Here is a 24472-nt window from a genome sequence, read left to right as displayed (position 1 = left end):
AGAAATGCTTATGCTTTTTGAAAGGCAGAGGATAATTCAAATATTAGGGGATGTTTATTTAGCCCTTCTGTTAATTAAAAGAGTTTTAGAAAATTACTGAACTTCTCCATCAATTAAATGGTGAAGGTTCAGAGTTTTTAAAGGTAGCCATTAAATATGCCCGTTTTCTGTATAGTTTTGTGAGACCCCGAGACTTTTCAAGCAAAGAATGAATGACTAAATAAAATTAGACAGCATACAGTAGTAGCATGTTGCACCTATTGCAAACTGTCAATGGATAAGATTGTGTGACTGAATAGCTGGCTCTGTCCATACTTCAGGGTTGGTTTTTTTTCTTGTCCTAGAAAATTGTGATAGATCAATGAATCAACCACTTTCAGCTTATTCCTGCCACTCCTGACTGAGATAAAGTATACAAAGGAACGAGATTTTCCTTTCTACAAGAAGTGCTTTTGCTCAGAAGCGTACTCTTAGCAAGAATCCTGCAAAAGTTATATTAAATATTAAAAATATTCCCTCTGTTCTGTGAATTTAATCAACATGTCAGAAATTTAACAAGCTTTTTTTTTTTGCAGGAACACAGTATTCTTAAGTTTCTCCTGTGAGAATATGTCATCAGGAAGTCCTCAGGAGACTGAAGGTGATTATAATGCACTGCATCTTCCCAAGAAAAGAGCTAACAGATCATCCTGCCTAAGAAATGTTCACACTTTTCACTGAAGCTAAATCCACAGGTCAACTATACATACTGAATTCCTGACAAGATAGAACCATTGCTAAGTAAAGAAACCATAGTGCCAGGCATAGACAGTTATAATTTTTACACAAGGAGAAAAACAAATGCCAAATTCCAGCAGCTTGGGTTCCTTGACAACCACAAAAGCTTTCCAAACATGCCTGCCTTGGCAGCTACAGCTCTTGTTTTGTGTTGAAAGAAAAAAAAATAAAATAAAGGCAGCAATGTGTTTCTGTTTAATGTATAGAGAAGTAACACCTTTCTTTCCATTATTGCCCCTTACCTGGTCAGCGGGGAGGTCTCTAACTTCCCAAAAGCAGAACTTGGTCGCACTTTCTTCCTCAGAGGCATTATGGAAGCTGAATCCTTGTCTTCCTAATGCCAATGGCTGAAATCTTGGATTTGTTTCTCGTTCATAAGGCAACAACTTGTGCTTCCTTTTGTTCAAGAGCCTGGAACCTGCTGCTAAGTCTGTCTGCAATGCTCAGGTTACTCCAATCTTTGCACCTCCCTTAAGTCCCCAAACATCAAAGGAAGCGAAGCTTGGGAATAGTCCTAGCTACTGGTGGAGTTGTCACATGTCACATGTATTTCAGAACATATATTTCTTAAAATTATGACAAGTTTCAAGAAGAACTACAGGAAATATTCAGGTACTATTTTTTTCCCCATCTTTCCTCAGATCTCCCACTACATTCGGTCTCTTGATCCAGATGTGAAAGAGTTTGTTTGTTGTGCTGCATATTACTCTGTTGGCTAAAGATAGCAAAGGTTGAACTTTATACATGGTCTGCACAAAGTGATCCAGAATGCAACAGTGGACCAATGGACGTGTCACGGTATATTAATGTAATGATGCTAGTTCACAAACTGCAAAGATTACTAGTGTGAGTGTAATTAAAAGTGCTGATGGTCATTTATAGAGAGTCCTTCTGGGGACTGGATACTTGTGGGACCACCTTTCACCAATTGTTTCTATCTGATTATGTTTATGTTTATGTTTATTGGACTTATATACTGCCCTTCTCCCGTAGGACTCAGGGCGGTTCACAAGGAATTTAAAATAACAATACACATTACAAAAGTTAAGAACAATTAAAATAATTAGATTTAGTCCTTGAATAAAATAAAACCCCTATTAAACTCCAATTAAAAACCAATTAAATAAAATTACAATTAAAATTCTCAGTCCTGGCCGGAAAGCTCAAAGAGCCAGGTCTTCAGGTCCCGGCGGAATGAACGAAGGTCAGGGGCAGTCCTGAGCTCTACGGGCAGCTGGTTCCAAAGGGCAGGCGCACCCACAGAGAAGGCCCTCCCCCTGGGTATTACCCGCCGGCAATCTTTTGCCGGCGGTACCCTGAGAAGGCCCTCCCTGTGGGAGCGCACAGGACGAAGGGAGCTTGATGCCGGCAGCAGGTGTTCCCTCAAATATCCCGGACCCAAGCCATTTAGGGCTTTATAGGTCATCACCAGCACCTTGAATCTCACCCGGAAGGTGAGATTAGATCTGACAGGTTTGCATTACTTAAAGCAGGGGTCTTCAAACTTGGCCCTTTTACAACTTGTGGACTTCAACTCCCAGAATTCCTCAGCCAGGCACACTGGCTGAAGAATTCTGGGAGTTGAAGTCCACAAGTCGTAAAAGGGCCAAGTTTGAAGCCCCCTGGCTTAAAGTCTTAAACAATTGCCACCAAAAAAAGTGAGTTGAAAAAAGGGGTGTTCACATGAGGGGTCAAACACATAAAAATGATGGTCACAAGGATACAAAGCCCTTTTCTTAGCGTTGTGACCTATATAAAAAGCAGCAGGACTTTGGTCAATATTTGTGGCTTCCATCTTGACATTTTGGACCTCTCCCACTCCAATGAGGGGAAAAAATATTTTTTATGCCAATGAAAAATACTTGTGAAAAAATGCCTTTGAGTGCTTCCTTTTTTTAATTTTAAAAAAGCTACAAATCACATGGTTATTTATACAAAACACATGTACACAAATCAAATGCCTGGTAAGCTCACAATCTTTTAACTGGAACACAAATATGAAAATAGCTCTAAATGATTCCAGAATGTCCTTTTCTCTTTTGGGTTACACAAGACATAGGAATGTGGCTCTGAAGGCTTTCCCTCCTTTCTTAAGTATTATTTCCTGCATTTCAGATTAAACAAAAATATGTAGAGAAATTCCAAAATGATTCATAAAAGACTTCTAGACAGAATAGTTTAAAAATTTAAAAGAACAGACATAATTGTTTTAAGATTCTTGTATATGTTTAAAATCTTTAATAAATCTGTGTAAGAATTGTAGTGAAAAATGTAAACAGTTGAGCATTTGCTCTAAAAATACTCTGAAAAATAATTTTAATAGAATAACAGAAAAGAGTATCAGAGTTGGAAGGGACCTTGGAGGTCTTCTAGTCGCTCAAGCAGGAAACCCTATACCATTTCAAATGAATGGCTGTCCAATCTCTTAAAAATCTCCAGTGATCACCCACAATCTCTGAAGGTGAGCCATTCCACTGATTAACTGTTTTGTCAGGAAATTTCTCCTTAATTCTAGATTAGATTTCCCTTTGATATGTTTCCATCTGTTATTTCTTGTCTTGCACTCAGGCACATTTGAGAATAGGTTTCCCTCTCTTATTTGTGACAACCTCTCAAATTTTGGAAGACTGCTATCATGTCAACCCTAGTCCTTCTCATTGTTAGACTAGATAATACCCAGTTCCAGCAACACTTCATTCTAAATTTCAGCCTCCAGCCCCTAATCATCTTTGTTGCTCTCCTCTGCACTCTTTCCAGTCTCAAGACCTTTTTTGTATTGTGGTAACTAGAACTGGGGCAAGGGACGCGGTGGCTCAGTGGGTTAGGACACTGAGCTTGTCAGATGATCGGCAGTTTGGCGGGTCGAATCCCAAGTGCCGCGTAACAGAGTGAGTGCCTGTTACTCATCCCAGCTTCTGCCAACCTAGCAGTTCGAAAGCACGTAAAAATGCAAGTAGAAAAATAGGGACCACCACAGTGGGAAGGTAACAGCGTTCCGTGCGCCTCTGGCATCTAGTCATGCCGGCCACATGACCACGGAGACGTCCTCGGACAAGCGCTGGCTCTTCGTCTTTGAAACGGAGATGAGCACCGGCCCCTAGAGTCGGAAACGACTAACATGCACGTGCGGGGGAACCTTTACCTTTTAACTAGAACTGGACACAGTATGCCAAGTGTGGTCTTACCAAGGCACTATACAGGTGAAACTTGAAAAATTAGAATATCATGCAAAAGTTCATTTATTTCAGTAATGCAAGTTAAAAGGGGAAACTAATATATGAGATAGACTCATTACATGCAAAGCAAGATAGTTCAAGCCGTGATTTGTCATAACTGTGATGATTATGGCTTACAGCTCATGAAAACCCCAAATCCACAATCTCAGAAAATTAGAATATTGTGAAAAGGTGCAATATTCTAGGCTCAAAGTGTCCCACTCTAATCAGCTAATTAAGCCATAACACCTGCAAAGGGTTCCTGAGCCTTTAAATGGTCTCTCAGTCTGGTTCAGTAGGAATCACAATCATGGGGAAGACTGCTGACCTGACAGTTGTGCAGAAAACCATCATTGACACCCTCCATAAGGAGGGAAAGCCTCAAAAGGTAATTGCAAAAGAAGTTGGATGTTCCCAAAGTGCTGTATCAAACCACATTAATAGAAAGTTATGTGGAAGGGAAAAGTGTGGAAGAAAAAGGTGCACAAACAGCAGGGATGACCGCAGCCTGGACAGGATTGTCAGGAAAAGGCCATTCAAGTGTTGGGGACTTTCACAAGGAGTGGACTGAGGCTGGAGTCAGTGCATCAAGAGCCACCACACACAGATGGATCCTGGACATGGGCTTAAAATGTCATATTCCTCTTGTCAAGCCGCTCCTGAACAACAAACAACATCAGAAGCGTCTTACCTGGGCTAAAGAAAAACAGACCTGGTCTGTTGCTCAGTGGTCCAAAGTCCTCTTTTCTGATGAGAGCAACTTTTGCATCTCATTTGGAAACCAAGGACCCAGAGTCTGGAGGAAGAACGGAGAGGCACACACTGCAAGATGCTTGAAGTCCAGTGTGAAGTTTCCAGTCTGTGTTGATTTGGGGAGCCATGTCATTTGCTGGTGTTGGTCCACTCTGCTTCATAAAGTCCAGGGTCAATGCAGCCGTCTACCAGGAGATTTTGGAGCACTTCATGCTTCCTTCCGCAGACGAGCTTTATGGGGATGCTGACTTCATTTTCCAGCAGGACTTGGCACCTGCCCACACTGCCAAAAGCACCAAAACCTGGTTCAGTGACCGTGGGATTACTGTGCTTGATTGGCCAGCAAACTTGCCTGACCTGAACCCCATAGAGAATCTATGGGGCATTGCCAAGAGAAAGATGAGAGACATGAGAACAAACAATGCAGAAGAGCTGAAGGCCGCTATTGAAGCATCCTGGTCTTCCATAATACCTCAGCAGTGCCACAGGCTGATAACTTCTATGCCACGCCGCATTGAGGCAGTAATTGCTGCAAAAGGGGCCCAAACCAAGTACTGAGTACATATGCATGCTTATACTTTTCAGAGGTCTGATATTGTTCTATGTACACTCCTTTTTTATTGATTGCATGTAATATTCTAATTTTCTGAGATTGTAGATTTGGGGTTTTCATGAGCTGTATGCCATAATCATCGCAATTATGATAAATCACGGCTTGAACTATCTTGCTTTGCATGTAATGAGTCTATCTCATATATTACTTTCCCCTTTTAAGTTGCATTACTGAAATAAATGAACTTTTGCACAATATTCTAATTTTTCGAGTTTCACTAATACTCCATGTGATAATAATAATAATAATAATAATAATAATAATAATAATAATAATAATAATAATAATAATAATAATAAGAAGAAGAAGAAGAAGAAGAAGAAGAAGAAGAAGAAGAAGAAGAAGAAGAAGAAGAAGAAGTTGGAAGGGACCTTGGAGGTCATCTAGTCCAACCCCCTGCTCAGGCAGGAAACCCTATACCATTTCAGGCAAATGGCTGTCCAGTCTCTTCTTAAAAACCTCCAGTGTTGGAGCATTCACCACCTCTGGAGGCAGGTTGTTCCACTGGTTAATTGTTCTAACTGTCAGGAAGTTTCTCCTTAGTTCTAGGTTGCTTCTCTCCTTGACTCCTTGATACAGATATTCCTCAACTATTGAGTCCAAAATCTCTATTGCTAAGCAAGACATTGTTAAGCGAGTTTTGCTCCCTTTTAGAACCTTAGTATTAGGTAAATCATTGCAGGTTGCTATGTTAGTAACACAGTTGTTAAGTGATTCTGGCTTCCCCATTGATTTTGCTTATCAGAACGTCACAGAAGGTGATTGTGTGAACCCAGGACACTGCAACCATCATAAATACATGCCACTGGACAAGCATTCGAATTTTGATCACATGACTATGGGGATGCTGCAACAGTCATTAAGAGTGAAAAACAGAAGTCACTTTTTTCAGTGCTGTTGTAACTTTGCTCACTAAACAAATGGTTGTAATGCAAGGACTACCTGTTGAACTGCATTGATTTTTTTTTGGCAGCTGCAGCATACTGCTGGCTCATGGTCCACTAGGATTCCAATATCCCTCTCACAGTTACTGCTGTTGAGCCAGGTACCACCTATTCTACACATGTGCATTTGGCTTTTCTTGCCTAAATGAAAAGCCTTACCTTTTTCGCCACTGAACTGCATTTTGTTGGATAGGACCCAGTGTTCAAGTCTGTCAAGATCTTTCTGGCTCTTGAGCCTATATTCTAAAGTGTTTGCTATTCCTCCTAGCTTGGTGTCATTTCCAAATTTGATAAATTTCCCCTCTATCCCCTCATCTAAATTGTTTATGAAGATGTTGAAGAATACTGGGCCTAATAATACATTTCTAATAAATTTCTGTGATTTCTAATGTTGAATGTTTATTAGATATTTCTTCAGTTTAGCATACATATAAAATATTAAATATTTTGTTACTCATGTTGTGAAAGAGGTACAAATACAAATATAAATAATCTATAGGGCTTTATTTACAGAACAAATATATTACAGTCCAGTCAAATTGAAGAAGATATCTAGATATCTTCTTTGCTGACCAATACATCTAGAGATTTTTGACTAAGAGGCTAGGGGTGCTATAGCTAGTGGTGCCTGCAAGAAACTATGCAGACAAATTTCTGTGATACGTGATGATGACGTAATCACACAAATGCCACAACCTATGTACTTGTGTCAGATGCCTTGACAATTTATTAGAGACACCACTGGCTGGGTCCACACATAATTCAAATCTAGGATTGTTAAACTTAGTTGTAGAAATCAAACTGCATCTACACAAAACATTAAATCATAAACCACAGTTCTGAAAATCAACCTATCTGGTTCTCACAATCTGATGCCAAAATTAAACAGGCTGTATTATGCTAGGGCAGGGGTCAGCAACCTGAAACAGTGAAAGAGCCACTCGGAACCGGTTCCCTCACAAAAGGAAAAACTGGGAGCCGCAAAAAATGTGTGCACATGCACGTACATGCGCGCATGGGCAGAACAGGGTTTGACTGAAGAGTGGAGCCAAGGTGAGATATGTACTTACCCTGCATATTTGGATTGGTTGAACTTTTTTAGTCCCACTTTTTTTTTCCAAACTGCACATGGCAGAGAACTGGGAGCCGCAGGAGACGGCTGGAAGAGCCGCATGCGGCTCTGGAGCCGCAGGTTGCAGACCTGTGTGCTAGGGATTGAAGTGCACTAATTGGGCAACTGATTCCTAGCAGCATCTTCTAGAGAGCTATGCAAAACATTTGAAAGGAGCATGTTGCACCAAACCAGCTTTCCTAGATGTATTAAAGCAACTGGGTAATATCCCTCTTGCACTGCAGCAAACCAGCTGTATTAGCTTTGTCTTTGTATTTAATTCCTTGCACTTCTATTTGATGTCACTAAAGAGCAGAGGTTTTTATCTTTATCCTTCCCTACCCTCATACACGTACTCAGCTGTATCTGAAAAGCAGTTTTTTCATAAACATTCTCCTAATTTGCATATGGTTTGATTAGGCTGTTAGGAAGCACAGCAGGAATATTATACATTCTATCATAATGTCAAGGGTCTTAGATTTCTAATAGCACAATCAGCGGGCTTATTTCAAAATAAGTGAGCAAAGGATTGTGAGCCTTAATTTCCTCCTCTAACTGTTCCACGGCCTTGGATGTATTTATGGATTTTAATATAGCTGAGTACTGAATTGACTGAAAGTAATATAAAATAAACATATACAACAGAAATATTTTCTAATGAGCTTGTCTTGGGGTTTTTTTTCTGACCAGATTTATAAAGCAATGAACATAACTAATATGTAAAAATACAGATCTTTATCTAGCAACATGTAAAAATAGGGCTTCAAAGAAATAAAGAGGTTCATTGAAGAATGAAAATCTTGCAACTATAGTTGATTGATTAAAATGGAGTGTTTGATTGACCAAATGTTAATGCTTAACCAGAGAAATATTTACAGAAAATATGTAAATACCTAATGTCAGGTAAAAATAGTTTTGCAAACTCTCTTATGGCATTCAGCTTTTTTCATACTGAGATGGTTAAGAAGACACCTCCTACTTTTACTGTGCAAATTTAATGATTTAATTGTACCTCTATATTCACCTATACAAATGCAATTGTTTAATTTTATCTTTGGGGGATTTTCAACTGTTTTGGAATCAATATTTTGAGTGGATATTCTTGGGGGTGCAACCCTAGCATAATTGGAAGGATATCAGGTTGTAAAAAAGAAGAAATTTATCAACTAAAACTTATCTATTTATTAAATCTGTAAGGTTAGAGTCCCAATTAAAGTATCTGATCATTATGTCAGTACATTTAATTAAAATAAATGTTTTTTGTGTGTGTATGTATGTATTTTAAATTTATTTATAAATTTTACATATATATATATACACACACACATACATATACATGTATGTCTGTGTATACACACACACACACACACACACACAGAGAGAGAGAGAGAGAGAGCGCAGGATGAAAATCAACCCCCAGTGCAACTAGAATGGAATAACAGATTTGATCTGCAATATATCAAGCATACCATGTCTTAGATAATAATAACTGAAAACTGCTTCAATTTATATTATATTGTCAGTGCTAGAGAACTAGTAGTGCCACTGCAGTCTTTTAAGGCTTCTAAATAAACTCTCAAGTATAAGAAAAGTTAAAGTAGTCTGCAAATGTTTACTATTAAGACAGAGCATAAGGATATTGAACTTTGAAACAGCCACCCTTCAATATTGATGAAACTTCTTCTGAAAAGTATCAGATGCATTTGATTGGATTTTCTTTTGACTTCTTTGATGAGGAAGGTCTTTGTAATATTTTGTCTCCACTGACTCTATCAAGGAAATTCTGAAGGATTTTTTTTTCTGGAGAAAAATGGAAAGAAGATTATCATTTACACCTGAAGAACCAGACAAAATAAATGCTATTAATTATTTCTCATTTGGAGTATGGATTGGTTGTCAGAGCTTTGCCTAGATGTCATATTAAAATAACTCTCTGTATTTAATACATTTTTTAAAAAATGCAAATTACTGAGGAAGAGTTGACAAAAATTAATGATTAGGAAGGGATTAAACTTTTTTTTCTTGCTGTGGTACTTACGAAAATTATTCCTCTAATCATGGTATTGTCACAGTGTGAGATTTCTATTAAAAGTCAATTATATGAGTAGGACAGTTTAGTTTAAATCAAAGTAGGAAAGGGCTCAAATTATAAAACTGTATTCCCACATTTACTATATTGCCCATTATTCCCTGCCCTCAGCCAACACACACTAGCTACCCAAATTTCTGTAATAATCTAAAAGTTTGAGTCTCACTAAGGTACAGTGGAGAGCTATAACAAAGTAATACTTCTCACATTAATTCAGTTTTTTTCATATATACCAAAGGGCTTCCTATTATCAGGCATGCAGACATCCATACTTCCAAACAGGATCTGCCATCAGTCTCTTGCCAGATCCATTACTGCTTCTCCCTGTCTGTTCACTTGGCAATCAACATCTCCCCTAAGGTCAGATGATTCCACTGAGCTACATGTATCAAGTGATCCAGATGCTAATATTGTTTTTCCTGAAAAGATCGCTAAGATCTTAGAATTAAATTAATATGAATAATTAGACATTGTTGCTCAAGTATACTAGGAGTTAATAATCCTGAAGATGCCTGAAGATAGGTAAACCATTCCCAAACAACCCAGGTGACATCCGCAAAACCCAAACTCAAACATTATTTTAAAATCAATGCTTTCAAATTCTTAATTCTGATGTCTCACATCACTTTATATGAAAATGGTGCAGCTTTTAATATAAACAATTACCTTTTAACACTCTTAATATTCATTTGTTGGGCCATGGTGTCTGCCATATTAAAAGATGGTTCTCTCCTACCTTGTATGTTTTAGGTTTATTTAGGTGAGCAACAGATCCAGGGCTTGAGAGAAACTTTGCAAATGGAACAATTTAAAAACTTACTATGTAAATAAAAGGGACTTTTTTTTAAGATGAGTTATAACTGGATATACTGTATAGGCGTATGGGTGGGCATAAGGTTGTCTTTTTGTGTGTGTGTGTGTGTGTTGGTGAGTGCATATGTGAGGGAAAACATTACAAACAACAACATCAACAACAACAATAATAACAATAGAGTTGGAAGGGACCTTGGAGGTCTTCTAGTCCAACCCCCTCTTCAGGCAGGAAACCCTATACTACGGGTTTCAAACTCTCTGTGTCATGTGATGTGTCGCAATGTATAGTGACTTTTTTCGCATTGCTGGAGCTGGGGTGGGCACGGCCTCCTCCACATGATGCAGTTTGACACCCCTGCCCTATACCATTTCAGACAAATGGTTGTCCAGTCTCTTCCAAACACAAAGTCTTATCATATTTAACATTATCAAGTCCTATACAAAATTCTCTTTTTTTTGTATCACCTACCTGGCTTAGGAGCTCTTTCCACATATTCTTTAATTTCTTCTGGATCTACAGAATTCAGAACTGATAGGATATCAAGATAATCATTTCCAAAATCCTTCTGATAGGTGGACAGGTGTTTGCTATGTTCGTGATTCCAGATCTGAGCAATTGTCATTGAAGGCACTATGCAGGCAAAGCAGTTAACAGTCACGTCAAACTAGAAAGCAACAAAACTGAGTATTGTCTTTCTGTTTCTCCATGTCACAAAATCTTATGCCCCTCCTTCATAAGAAGTGGCATGTTATATGCTCTCTTCTCTTATAATTATAGGCCTTGAATCTGTGGGAATCTAAAACTGTATTTGTCCACTGTAAAACTGAATAGAGTACTACTTTATTTCCCTTAAGAATGATACTCTTAGAGTAATCCAAGGAGAAGATGCCTGCGAGAATGAGGAGCAACGTAATGGACTGGTGATCTTCTGCCAGGAGAGTAGGAATACTTGCAACATGATGGTGACTAGCATTCTTTAGCTCAGAGCTGGAGCACATATGCTTATTTCCCCCCCACACACACACCCACACACCGCCCAGCACTTATTCTGTGTCTCCTGAAGTTTGGTGACAAATCTGATTAAAACCTCATTTCTCTCTTTCTTTCCTTTTATTACAATAAGGGACAAAATGGGTCGTGTAGAGTCCATGAAATTTAACACAGAACTATTTCACACCTTAGGTTATAGATATTGAATATTAGCCTAAAAATCTGATCTCTGCCCATTCTGTCCACTGCATCTGTGATCATTGGGAGCTGGAAAGAAAACTCTAACAATGGAAGAAAAAAACCTGCATAGTTCATTTATGACACTATATAGTTCAGCTGTAGAAAAACACTGCTTACCAGCACCTTTGACCGGAATTTTACGTTTTGCGTTACATCCATATTTCCAAGTAAAGTCCATTAATTCAGGTGCACAGACTTGTGGCTGATAATGGCGCCTGACTTCAGTATCTGGCGGCTTTGGCAGTAATGTTTTCCAATCTGGAGGGACAGCAACATCATCCCTTGGAGCACCTGAAAAGATTTAATAATAGTATTATTGTGAAAGGGATGGGGAAGGGGTATTAAGTGAAAAGCAAATGGCAGAAAATTATTTCAACTGCAGTCTTAGAAACACTTGAAAGCAAATCCTATTGATCTCACCAAGGCTCAAACTGAATGATGGTACCCTACATGTACCCCACATGTATTTCACCACAAATTCACATTATAAATGTTTAATGCATGACTTTGTCCAAGAATTCTTCTTTTCAAGTACTCCAGGGTTACACCCTGACAGGAGTTCAGTGTGCAATTACTTTTTATAATCTCCTACTAATATTTTAATCATAAAGTTTTCTGGGGATATTTTCAGCTATTAGTCAAAACTTTTCATGTGTACTTCATACATGTTTCAAGAGAAGGAAGGAAGCACAATGTTTACCTGGTTGTATTCCTAAATAATCTCTTGTGTATACTGTTTTGTACTGCTTCTTTAGTACCTCCTCCAAATCTTGTTTCCTAAAAGGTTTTGTCCATGGTGAAAAGCTATCTGTAGGTAATGCTGCTTCTTCTCGAGGCAGTTGCCATATCAGGAAACGCTTAAAAAATGGAAAGAAGAAAATGATAAAGAACAAAAACTTTGATTTTTTTAAAGAATCCATCCAAATGTGCTTTCAATTATGTCTTTTTACAGCATTTTAATTTTTTGTTGTTTCTAAAAGATGCCTGTGATCATAAATATTATTTATATCTTCCATAACTCTGAACTGCTTCTTTTAAATTTTTATCAGTTAAAGGAAAAAAAGGCTGACAAAGAACATGGTGGCTGGACACCATCAAAGCTGAAACCAGCAAGAGCACAGAACAACTTAAAGAAGCAGTGTGTGATTGGAAGCCGTGGAGAGACCTGGCCAAGAGTTGGACGTGACTGAATGGATAACATCATCATCAACAACTGAGCACATATGTATTAGAAGAGCAATTTTGGGCCACTGACTTTTTTTTAGGCAGAGAATCTTGTTTCTAAAAAGCTTTCCTAGCTTCTTTCCTGCCCTACTTAAACTCTACAACTGCCCCTGTCTCCTTTGGGGAAATTTTCATACACCATGTATACCTGTATACTATGAAATGATAAATACAATTTTGTACTCCAGTAAAATAATTGGTGAACAATTGTCTGGGTACACATTTAGCATTATAGATAAACCTTGAGTTTACAACAGCTATTGGGACTGGAATTGCTAACTGATGTGGCTATAAGCTGTGATGTAATGTGACTACATCACTCAGCAATGCCAATCCAGGCTGTCCTGTTGATGTCATATCCCTAGACATGTGGGTCATTAAGTAGAAAGTGGAGAAGTTGCCCAGGAAGGACTGTGGGGGTGCAGTGGGGAGAGGAGGCCTAGCACAGGCCACACAAGAGTTAGAGAAAGGGTGCTTGGTGTGATGAGAGCTCAAAAATGCCAGGGAACGAGGGCTCAGCTGCATGCAATTGCAGGGAGGACGTGGGAAAAGGAGTGTGTGTGTGTGTGTGTGTGTGTGTGTGTGTGTGTGCGTGTACACAATTTAAGGGAGGCCAAGGAAAGAGGGCACAGCGTGCATGCAATCTCTGAGAGGCCATGGAGAGAGCATGCAGGGCGTGTGCAATCACAGGGAGGCCATGGAAAAAGGGTACAGGGTGCAAGCATGTTTGCAATCCTAGGGAGGCCAGGGGAAGAGGGTGTGAGGTGCATGTGATCACAGAGAGACCAGGAGACAGTATCATGCATAAGATCATAAGAAGTCCATGGAAAGGATACGGGGTTCGTGCATGCATAAGGGAGACCAAGGAAAGAGGATGCAGGATGTATGCATGCATAGAATAGCAGTGAGGCCATGGAAAGAGGATGTGGTGTGCATGCATATGTGTATGCAAGTACAGGGAGGCTATGAAAAGAGGGCAGGGGTGTGTGCAAGTGAAGAAAGGCTGGTGAGGGAGGCTTAACCCAGTGACCATCCCTGTCAGCTTTCCCATTGATTTTCTAGGGAAACTGGCAAGGAAGGTTGTAAAGGGGGATCACATGATCTCAGAGTACTTGGCAACCAGTTGTAAGTGCAAACATGTTGCCAAGCACCCAAACTGCCATCACATGACTGTGGGGTTGTTGCAATAGCCATATCTTCAGGGACTAGTCATAAGTCCCTTTGTTCAGCACCATCAAAACTTCAGTGATTGCTAAACACACGGTTGTTAACAGACTTGCCATAAATGATGCTACACACATACCTGGCTCTGTGCATATAATTTTTTGTTAAAAAGCAGTAAAGTTTGAATGGAGAAAGGTTTTAATTTTTTGCCCTGAGTGTAATTCTAATCAGAACTGAAGGCTTCACACTTGGTGGAAATATCATGAGACTCCATAAAACTCAGTGATAAATAAATACATATAAAATTGGACACTAAATTCAGGCAATGCAAAGCAATAGAAATAAATTCTATGCAAAGTGTAATAGCAAGAGTGGAGCATACTATTAAAATATCTGCATCCTTATGAATTTGGTTAATTTTATAATGGATACTTTTAGTTAGAATATGATTGTTATATCTATGACCCTGTATTCAGCTCTGGGAAGTGGAGGGAGGGGGGTAGTTTGGGGCGGGTGGGTTTTGGGGATATGTATTGTAAATTTTTTTTGTAAAACTCTTTAATAAAAAAAAATAAAATATCTGCATCCTTTACAAGGCTCACATGGCTGTTTTGCATATTGTTCACATCTCTAGATGCAGATAGATATGTGTATATAGCCAATTCACTCTACTGGCACTTTTCAGTTCAGTGGAAGTGTTGTCTGTAGGTGCAAATTTAAGTGCAGAAAAAAAGGAAGTCTTGAAGCATATAAGCCTGGCTAATAATAATAATAATAATAATAATAATAATAAGAAGAAGAAGAAGAAGAAGAAGAAGAAGAAGAAGAAGAAGAAGAAGAAGAAGTAGTTGGAAGGAACCTTGGAGGTCATCTAGTCCAAACCCCTGCTCAGGCAGGAAACCCTATACCATTTCAGACAAATGGCTGGCCAGTCTCTTCTTAAAAACTTCCAGTGTTGGATCTGTAAGCAGATCCAGTTGTTTTAACACGTCAAAGACATTTCAAATGCTTTTCACAACTCTATTAAATATTTCTTATAACTAAGCCTTTCCCTTCCCACGATATTATATTTGAACAATGATTTCAAAACCAAGTTATCATATATCCAAAATCATCAAAAATTTAAATATGAACCATAAGTAAGACATTTTTGAAATAACAATAACTTGAACCAACAATAACTTGAATCCTACTTCTCCAGGTTGAGGATTGTTCCTGTCCTTTACTGTCACAAACCCGTTCGTTATAGGTTCTGCCTTGGAATATGGCTTCCAGCAGAATTCATCTCTGTAGATACTTTTTGCAGTCGGTTCATCTACTTGAAAGGGAATGACGTGTCCTGTCCCTGCTCTGGCACTGCAAGAAACAAGACAATGTCAATGACCTGAACCTACACCTATCTCTAATTCTACTCAACATCTTTTTTCAATAAAGTGTATCTAAACATCATATGAGTTCTTATTAAATAAATAGGCCCATAAGAAACTGACTTGATACCATAAGTTTATCTAGTTTGTTATTGTCTTCATTAACATTCCCCAACCTAACTCTCCTGGTGTGTTGGGAATTCCCACTCAGTATGGCCATGGGCAACTCAGCTAAAGGATGAAATATTTGCAAACCAGATGACCATGATCCAGGAAATACAACACCATGACAACTACCCTGACATCAACTGAGAATCAGTGGGAATTATTGAATGCAGACTATGAAAGGATGACAATAACTGGGATAAAAGCAAGCTAGGAAACTGTAGTCTATAAAATTATATGCTGTAAAAAAGAGGAGTTGTTAGAACATGGACATAGACCCATGAAACTAAATACAAAAATATTCAAGACTGATAAAAGAAACTATTTTTGCAATACAAAGGGTGGAATTGGGTGGAACAGAGTGCTAGATTAAATGAACAGAGGTCTCTTGATAGATTGTTTAGTAAAACAAATGATTGGTAGGACTGGTGAACCAGTCTTTCTTTCTCTTCTATAGCAGATTCACATATGGATCATAAGATCTGCAATCAAGGGTTATGTAATACTTGGGCTGTATATAATGCTAAGCCACTATACAGGTTATTTCCATCTAGCTGAGCATCTTGTTTAGCAAACCCTAGATTAGAAAATCTTGGTTTAGTGATCTATCTATGTACATGCAGCTATGATTTTAATTTTTTCTAGCCAGTCTTGAAATTTTTTAAAAATGTACGGTAATTTTGTTGGCACAGAGTTTTAACAGGAAAAACTTATTACAACAATGGATTTTGTCTTGGGAATTTCTTAAAGGCAGAGAATGGCTAGCATAGTAGTAGATTTATTCTATTGTTTCTACTTGGTAGTAGATAATTTATTGAAACAGTGTCCTCTGAGGTGTGACTAGCCATTAGGATACAAGGATACCTTATCAATGAGGCCAAAACATTGGCAATAAAATAGCCTTCTGTCTGTCTTTCTGGCTTTATATCAACAACATCTGATATATATTATAGCAACAGAATCTTCAAATGGGCAGAGAATTAGTTGAAGACTAAAAGCATATTTCCATGAGATATATATCTTCTAGAAAACAAATTTAGGACTGGCTATCCTACTTGATTTATTTATAGTCTATTCCTATGTATAAATACCTCTCCTTTCCAAGGGAAATAAATCTAGATAGCCCATAATTTGAACTTTTGACCACTTGGGAAATTGGTAAACCTATGAATATACTGGAAAGTTTGTATGACATATTACAATTTTTCTTATACCTGTATATATCTGCAATAAATGATATGAAAATACTATAGATATTTTGATTCACAGTAATCAAAAGCTATTTGGGCTGAATGTTAAAAAATCTAGCTGATGCTATTTTCAATGGCATATTACATGAAAATAAGATGATCCAGACTCTGGAAATGTGTATCATGGAAAAATTCATAAACTGAGGATGTTTCTCTCTCAAGAGGAATTTTAGAATCAACATTCCTGGCTAAAAAATTGTCAACCCTAAACAAAATATGTTCCACTAAGAAGTAAGGACTTTATTTCCATCCACATCTGGGTCATAAGGATCTAGAAGAGCATTATGAGTTTTTGATATTACCTCCACACTGTAATTTACATGTTTAAACTAGCTAATTCTATTCCAGAAAAATAGTTCTGATTGAAAATATGTTTCCAATTTGAAAATAACATACCCTGAATTTACAGGGGGGGAAATTACATTTTATGTGGACTTTTGGTTGAAATAAACTGTATCTATTATGACAAACAGCAGATGTGAGAGGATAATCTTTGGCAAGAAATGAGCATGGCAATCTTGCTCAGAGCCGGTTCTAAACTAGAAACTTACCGGTATGTGGTATATTTTTCTTCAGAAGAGACGTGGCTTAAACCCACTTAAAAACAACAACATGAGGGATGTATCATTTGGATTCTGAAAATATTAATTTAACCTATTTTAAAAGCTTAAGATGGGTGGAAATTGCAATTACACACTGGTTTGGTGCAAAAAATATAGATAAAATAAAAGGAAACAGAATTGTTCTCAATCTAAATAGTCTCCAGCACACATAAAACATGAAAAATCTTAAAACTAGTCTCATATGCCACCAGAAAAAAATAACATAAACTTTTAAGAAACAGGTTAATAAAAGAAAATAAGAATGTTTCAAAAGAAATCAATAAACCAAACATAAATAAAAAGTTTACATCAGTTAAATTAGTATATTCTTACCAATCTGCTTCAGGGTCTGTTGTAGATTTAAAGACAAAATCATGTTTCATTGTCGATTCATAAGGATCCCACTTTAGTCTACCTACTAAAAACAGTATCTGTTAAGTGCTAGTCTTTTTAATAGTCCCTAAAGTTTCTTGTCTTACTAACCAAGAATGAACAAAATTACGGTTAGGCAACAGATCTTTCCAAAAGTCTTGGCATCGATGGGAATTACTTATCAAAGTAAATGGCAAATTGGGTGGGGAATCTGGATCAGGTTTCTGATAGACAAAGAAACAGTATCTGTCTCCACATTATAATTTTCATCCAGTTCATTTTTCTCCCACCCAAAGGTACTATTTACTTTCATCATACTATTAATAATAATTGAACAGCTTCGTATAACAGTAATAACTTATCTACCACCTCTAAAGAAAAAAAGAAAACACTTACGGTTTAACAAATTGAAGAAAATCTCTTTTCTGCATTTCTTTTTCTGTTTTTCATTGCCAACTGGCAATTATAGAACCTTTACTACACAACATTCAGGCTTCTCACCTAACTTGTTTTAAAGTAACGGTATCACAGAGGCTTTCTTCTCTTCATCAAAGTGACAGAAACTCATTCATTCATTCAATTCATTCATTCATTCATTCATTCATTCATTCATTCATATTTCTTTCTAGCATTTTTCACAAATGCAGGGTCCACTTTTGAGGGATCAATTGAATGTTGACCCATTGTTAAATCAGAAAGTGACTGACAGGCTTGTTGCTGGAGCTTGACATTGTGGGCTGAGAGATAATGACCCAAAGTCACCCAGCCGATTTTCATGCCTAACTGTATCTCCTAACTGTACCCATCACAGTTCCAGAAATGGAGGGGAGTGGGGATAGAAAAAAGCTATGAAAATGGCTCACAGGATGCCACAATAAATGCGTTCCTCTTTAAAGTGCCACACGTATCATTGTTGCTTTTGTAAGAGTAATCTAAAACAGGTAGACCTTACACGTTTTCCTTCTCTAACTTGAGATCTTCCAATGGAATTGCAGTGACCAAACTTCCTTGAAGCAGTAACCTCTCCAATTCCAGAACACTCTTACGATCCCCATTCGGAATATGCTCTTTTTGCTCTGTTTGGCTTATTCTGTTTCCCTGCACTCACCTGGCACTTCAGGCCAAAGGCAAACACAAGGCAAATGCAGATATTGCGCCTTTTCCTCACTGTAAGTATTACTCAGACCAAGAGATTCTTGTTACAATGCAGGCCTCATACCTGACTATGTCAGCTCTACTGCAAGAAAATATATTTTGGTTCAAATATTGCACTATGCCATGGCTTGCAGAGCCATGCTTGGTTAGAATATAATTGTATTCTAAACCAGCAACAAGATTTGGACACTTCCAATGCCTGGGTGAAGTCCCCCGACGATTTACATTCAACGCAACAAACCACATTGTAACGTTATGCAAAGGTGCACAATCTGAATTCACAGAGCTTACACTGGAGAGTTGGGCAACGAATTCTTGCCTGTTACAGTACAGATGGTCCACAACTTACGATCATTTGTTTAGTGACTGTTCAAAGTTACAACGGCATTGAAAAAAGTGACTTATGACTGTTTTCACATTTACAACTGTTGCAGCATCCCCAGTCGTGCAATCAAAATTTGGATGCTTGGCGGCTGGCTTATATTTATGAGAGTTGCAGTATCCCAGGTCATGAGATCACCTTTTGCTACCTTCTGACAAGCAAAGTCAATGGGAAAGCCAAATTCACTTTACAACTGTGTTACTAATTTAACAACCACAGTGATTTAACAACTGTGGCAAGAAAGGTTGTAAAAGGGGACAAAATTCACTTAACAACTGTCTCGCTTAGCAACAGAAATTTTGGGCTACTGAATAACCACACTGAGAGGTGTCAAACATTGTTCTAGGCCTTGGTTTGGCATTTTTGTCAGCCCATCGAGTCCTTACCAAGGACCTGGGATAGGTAGATGCGGATGTTTGAATTGATGGTATTACAGATATCCTCGCAGGATGGAAGCAGTTCCTAGTAAGGCCAACTTTTACAATTGACTGATGGCGAATTTGTCAATGCCAATTGTGTTCAAGTGGTGCTCCAGTTGTCTTGGGATTGTACCCAAAGCACCTATTACTATTGGTACTACCCTGACCTGCCTTTGCCACTATTGTTCTATTTCTATTTGTAGGTCTTTGTATTTTGTTATCTTCTCCAGTTCTTTCTTGTCTATTCTGCTGTCTCCAGGCGCTGCATTATTATGATTGTTATTATCACCCTCGCCTCCAGCATTCCTCGTATTCTCAAGAGTTTAGAGGCGCACTTTCCAAGCTCCCCAAGGCGCAGACCCACTCCCGATGGCGGCGCTCGGATCTCCCCGCTTCTTCCCTCCCTCCAAGGCGGCCCGAGAAGGATTCTCACCAGCAGGCGGCGGCGGCGGCGGCGCTGTTCGCGCAGACCTGGGTCTCCATGGTGGTGCGCCGGGAAGGGACGCGGGAGGCGCTGGGGCGGCCCCATTAATCGGGGGAAGGACAGCGTTCTTATCGCGTTCCGGGAACTGCATGCGGGTGGGTTAGTCCAACTCGGCCTCCGCCTGGCTCTGGAGCAGGGAAGAATTGGGAAAGGAGACGGGGGTTGGAGGGTGGGGGAAGGCCGTCCTGTCACTGAGCCGCTGGCAAGCGGGAGACGCAATAAACCCTGCTGCCTGCCTCCTTCCCTGCTCCCGGCAGACCTGCCGGTTGCCCAGACACCACTTTTGCGATTGTGACCCAGGGAGCGAGCAGGCTGCACCCTTTTCCCTCCAGCTTGGGCAGAGCTCTGGGGAACGACCGCGCTGGGGATGATTGCGGCAAAGCAAGACTGGGTCTCGTCAGCGAGCATTTTAGGCCCGCGTGTTATTATTGAAACGAAAATGACTTGGTTCCTGGATGCAAACCAAGAACCATTTGGGGATGGGGACACCTTCCTCCCCACTCACGCGCGCTCCCTGCTTGACGTTTGGTCGACTCCAGAAGATGGGGAGAAATAAAAACAAAGGGACGGGATGGACGCCGAAAGAAATGCCAATAGACACTAACGCATGCTTCCTTGAAGGATTGGCAACTTATTAGTCACAAATTGGGCAGAGGGCAGAAAAAGGGGACACCCCTCAAACTTGGGTTTTGAGGGATGGGGTTCTTTTTTTTTCTTATCTGTGATGAACGGCTGCTATTTATAAGCGGCAGTCTTCAAAGAGTTTTCTGCATTTCTCTTTCCATCTACTAGAGTCTGGATTTTTGCAGCTCAGATGTGTGCTGGCGTTTTCCAATGTCATTATTATGCTCTCATTTTCACTGTAGCGTGAAAGGGGCACAAAACTCTGCTTCCAGGTTTTCCACCGCTTCTACTCAGAAAGAGTAGAGTATATAGTCAGAGGCCTGACCCCCAAGGACCACAATAAGGGATGGGTGATAGTTACAGTTCTCATTTTCTTATGATCAGATAAAATCTCTTTGGAGCTTATCTTTATGTAGACTCCACAACAAAAGTAGCCAAACATAATCTGGCCTAGCTTGAGCAATCTGATAAAAGTACAAAGACTGTTGTGGCATCTTAAAATAGAATGGAGTATTATTCTGTGAAAAGGGTTATTTAACTGGAAAGGGACAAGGAGAGCGTTTTGAATGGGGAATATTTTAAGTTTGCAATGCCTCAGTTATTTGAGATTTCACTGAGATTTTTTTTCTTTCTTTCGTAATTGTTCATATTTTAAAAGAGGAACACTGTGACTTTTCTGGAATTTGAGCCTTCAGATGGTGAGTGAAGTGAAGGAATTTAGAATAGAAGCCAGTGGGTCACATGGAAGACTCTGCCAAAATTCCTCTTTCTCCAAGAAAACAATAATTATAAGGAGTTTAGCTCTACATTGAATCTAATGCAGTAATAATATGGTTAGCAAGGTAAGGTTGTCACCTTCTTTAAAAGTAAGATCTTTATTCTTTAATAACCATATTAAGGAAAAAATAGGTAATGCAGTTTTTCTTGGCATGCAAACACAGTAATAGAAAAGTTCATTTACAAATGTTTATGTTTCTGATTAAAAGGGGAAGTGTGGAAACAGCTGTGAACTAGGAATAGATGCTTGAATTTATAAAGGCATCTCTTAGCAGTGCTAGCCTTTATGGCAATGAACTTAATGTACACGCTTTTGATATATGACAGATTGAAGATAAACATGTAGGAGATAAGTGTTGGTCTGTGTTGCAAAAAAAATAGGAATCTGGTAGTATCTTTTTCCAATCAACACATTTTATTAAAAGGCATAAGCTTTCCTGAGCTGCAGCTTACTTCAGCAGATGCATCAGAAGACACAAGTGGATCACTTTATGGGTGTGCTTAACAGACACTTTCAAATCTGTGCATTAGATGAAATATGTGCTCACGAGTGTTTATTCTGCACTTTCAGTCATTACATATATCGTTTGAAATTCCCTTTCAAGTACATTATAGTATATGTAATGTAGTAACGAATTTGTATTAGGGAGTAATAAAGGTAAAACGTTTTGCCTATCATGTCCTACATATGTAATTATTCATATTTCATATTTCTAAACCAGGGGTAGGCAACTTTGGCTCTTTTATGACTCGTGGACTTCAACTCCCAGAATTCCTGAGCCAGCCATGCTGACTCAGGAATTCTGGGAGTTGAAGTCCACAAGTCATAAAAGAGCCAAGATTGCCCACCCCTGTTCTAAACCATCCTCAGAGAGGAATACTTGGACTTAACCAACCCATCAAGTTCCTAATTGTTTAAAACAAGTCCCCAAATTTGTAAGCTCTCTTTAATGCTGTGATCATCAGCTCTACAAAGGACTATTTGTGCAGGCTTTTTTTTAGCATTCCGCTATGTCAAAGCAAATGTTTCAGTGAGCAGGCAATGCAGACTTTTGCCCTTTTTATAAAGATGGCTGTGTAGTCACTAGTTTCTCTCGCTATGATAGCCACCAACATTTACAGACCCATTCTAGGTTTTAGAGAAAGGCTTGCACTGTTAAGATGCAGAGGATAAAGGTGTATGTTACTTTTTCTGTTTCCTGGCAGGCCACCTGAGGGGTCTGGAAAGTTCTTGAATCTCAAAGCAACTGGACTGTTTTTTCCTTGAAAAAGATGTTTCACTTCTTATCCAAAAAGCTTCATTGGTTCTGGCAGGATGGTGGGGGTGGGGTGGCTGACCCATGAAGCGTCTTATCCCCATCTCTTTTATTGCACATGGATGTCTTGTTTTTTTAATTTATGATTTTATTGTCTAGCTTGTATTGTAAACTGCTTTGAGGTGTTTTCGAATGGATAGTGCTATGTGAGGGTGTACATGCACACTCAGGCCTACCTTGACAGAGGTGGCAGATACTAAGAAGCACATAGAAATTCTCTGCTGCAAATTATCTCTAGTGTGATGATAGAGCCCAAATTTATACTATGAGTAACCATAAGTCCCAATTTATGCTGTTTTATTTCAAGGCCTCTAAGTGGAAGTTCTTTGTGTCCATCATTGTCTGGAATCCTTAAAATGGCCTATTCTGTAGTTAGGTTTGAACTAAAAAAAGATTAAAAAAAAATTAGGAACACAAGCGCTACTAGAAAATGAAGGTATAATTAAAATCTTTTGTTATTCATATGCTAGAAAGGTCATGCAGCATAGCTTTCTAGTTGCAAGATCTGTTGAGCCGAATTCAAAACTATTAATATTCATGCAAACCATTTATCCCGCCAAATTGTTTTCAGATTTACTATACGAGTTCATTCTTTCAAGATTTTACTTGTGGGAATCACCAGATGTTGGCTGATTGCCCAGTCCTAGATTTTTCTTAGTCTGAGTACTTTTAAATAGGGGAACAGGAGTCATTGGAAACCCACAATGGAAAATTGATATAATGTGGCATGGGGCAAAGATGCATCAATCAGAACTCTTCCTAATAATAAATTTAGAAAAGAAGTAATTTTTTTTTTAGCCCCAGTAGGGGCACTGAGAAATAAAAGATTAGATGCATGCCTAAAGAAACCTTAAAATTGACTGGGGAAAAATGAGTTTAAAAAATTGCACTCTTTTCAAAATCTGTCATTTAATAGCCAGATCATGGTTGTGTTGAGAAGAAAAGGCACAGCACACTAACATGGAATGGAGTACCGCTGAAACAATACAGCCAGCTGGAACAGTGAACAGGAATATGGCATAACAACTATCTGCATAGCACATTTATGTTCTATAATATATTTGTTAAAAATATCAAGGGATTCCACTGCATTTCTAGCTTCGCCAATAGGAATCTGAATTCTTCCTGTGAATTTGTCAAATTGCTGGGGACAATAGATGTTCAAAATAAAGAACTGATGTGCAAGTAGCAATAGACTTGTGCTACAAAGCTTGAATTTTAACTGTTCCTGTTTTTTGTGAGGGGCTTTTGTGCTTGATGAATTTTGTCCTCAAAAGCATATTTTGAATAGAATAGAGCTGGAAGGGACCTTGGAGGTCTTCTAGTCCAGCCCCCACTCTCCTATACCTATACCATCTCAGACAAGTGATTGTCTAGTCCAGACATGTCAAACACAAGGCCCGGGGGCCAGATCCGGCCCGCGAAGTGGTTTCTTGTGGCCCGCGAAGCCATCCTGGAAACAGGGAGGGAACGGCCCCCACTGCCTTGGCCCTCACCCAGAGACCCTCCTTCAGCCAGAGACCCTCAGATCTGTCCCACTCCTGCCCAGGCCCCCATAGGCACCCTTGATGCGAACAATGTAGAGCTGGCCATGCCCACCCAGTAGGCCATATGCACTCTAGCCA

General features: G+C 39.0%; 2 protein-coding genes across 2 annotated transcripts in view; both read right to left on the bottom strand.

The window, feature by feature from the left end:
- Nucleotides 1-1087, bottom strand: part of LOC308668058 (cilia- and flagella-associated protein 337-like) — a gene marked incomplete at both ends in the record, with an annotated part of 41675 nt that extends 40588 nt beyond the window's left edge. Inside the window, one exon of the mRNA XM_081327718.1 lies at nucleotides 1020-1087. Coding sequence (XP_081183844.1) covers nucleotides 1020-1087 — 68 coding nt within the window. The remainder of the gene's footprint in view (nucleotides 1-1019) is intronic.
- A 7931-nt stretch (nucleotides 1088-9018) lies between these two features.
- On the bottom strand, nucleotides 9019-20221 carry TEX26 (testis expressed 26; the record flags this gene model as incomplete). Its single annotated transcript, XM_081326612.1, has 7 exons — nucleotides 9019-9213; nucleotides 10785-10946; nucleotides 11664-11837; nucleotides 12247-12403; nucleotides 15128-15290; nucleotides 17652-17736; nucleotides 20080-20221. The coding sequence occupies 7 exons, from the start codon at nucleotides 20219-20221 to the stop codon at nucleotides 9107-9109; spliced, it is 990 nt and encodes a 329-aa protein (XP_081182738.1). The 3' UTR covers nucleotides 9019-9106.
- Between the last annotated feature and the right edge of the window lie 4251 nt (nucleotides 20222-24472).

The sequence above is a fragment of the Vipera berus genome, assembly GCF_964194415.1.
Source record: "Vipera berus genome assembly, chromosome: 4".
Classification (NCBI taxonomy): Eukaryota; Metazoa; Chordata; class Lepidosauria; order Squamata; family Viperidae; genus Vipera; species Vipera berus.
Note: the sequence above shows the minus strand (reverse complement) of the source record. Positions and strands in the feature narration are given on the sequence as shown.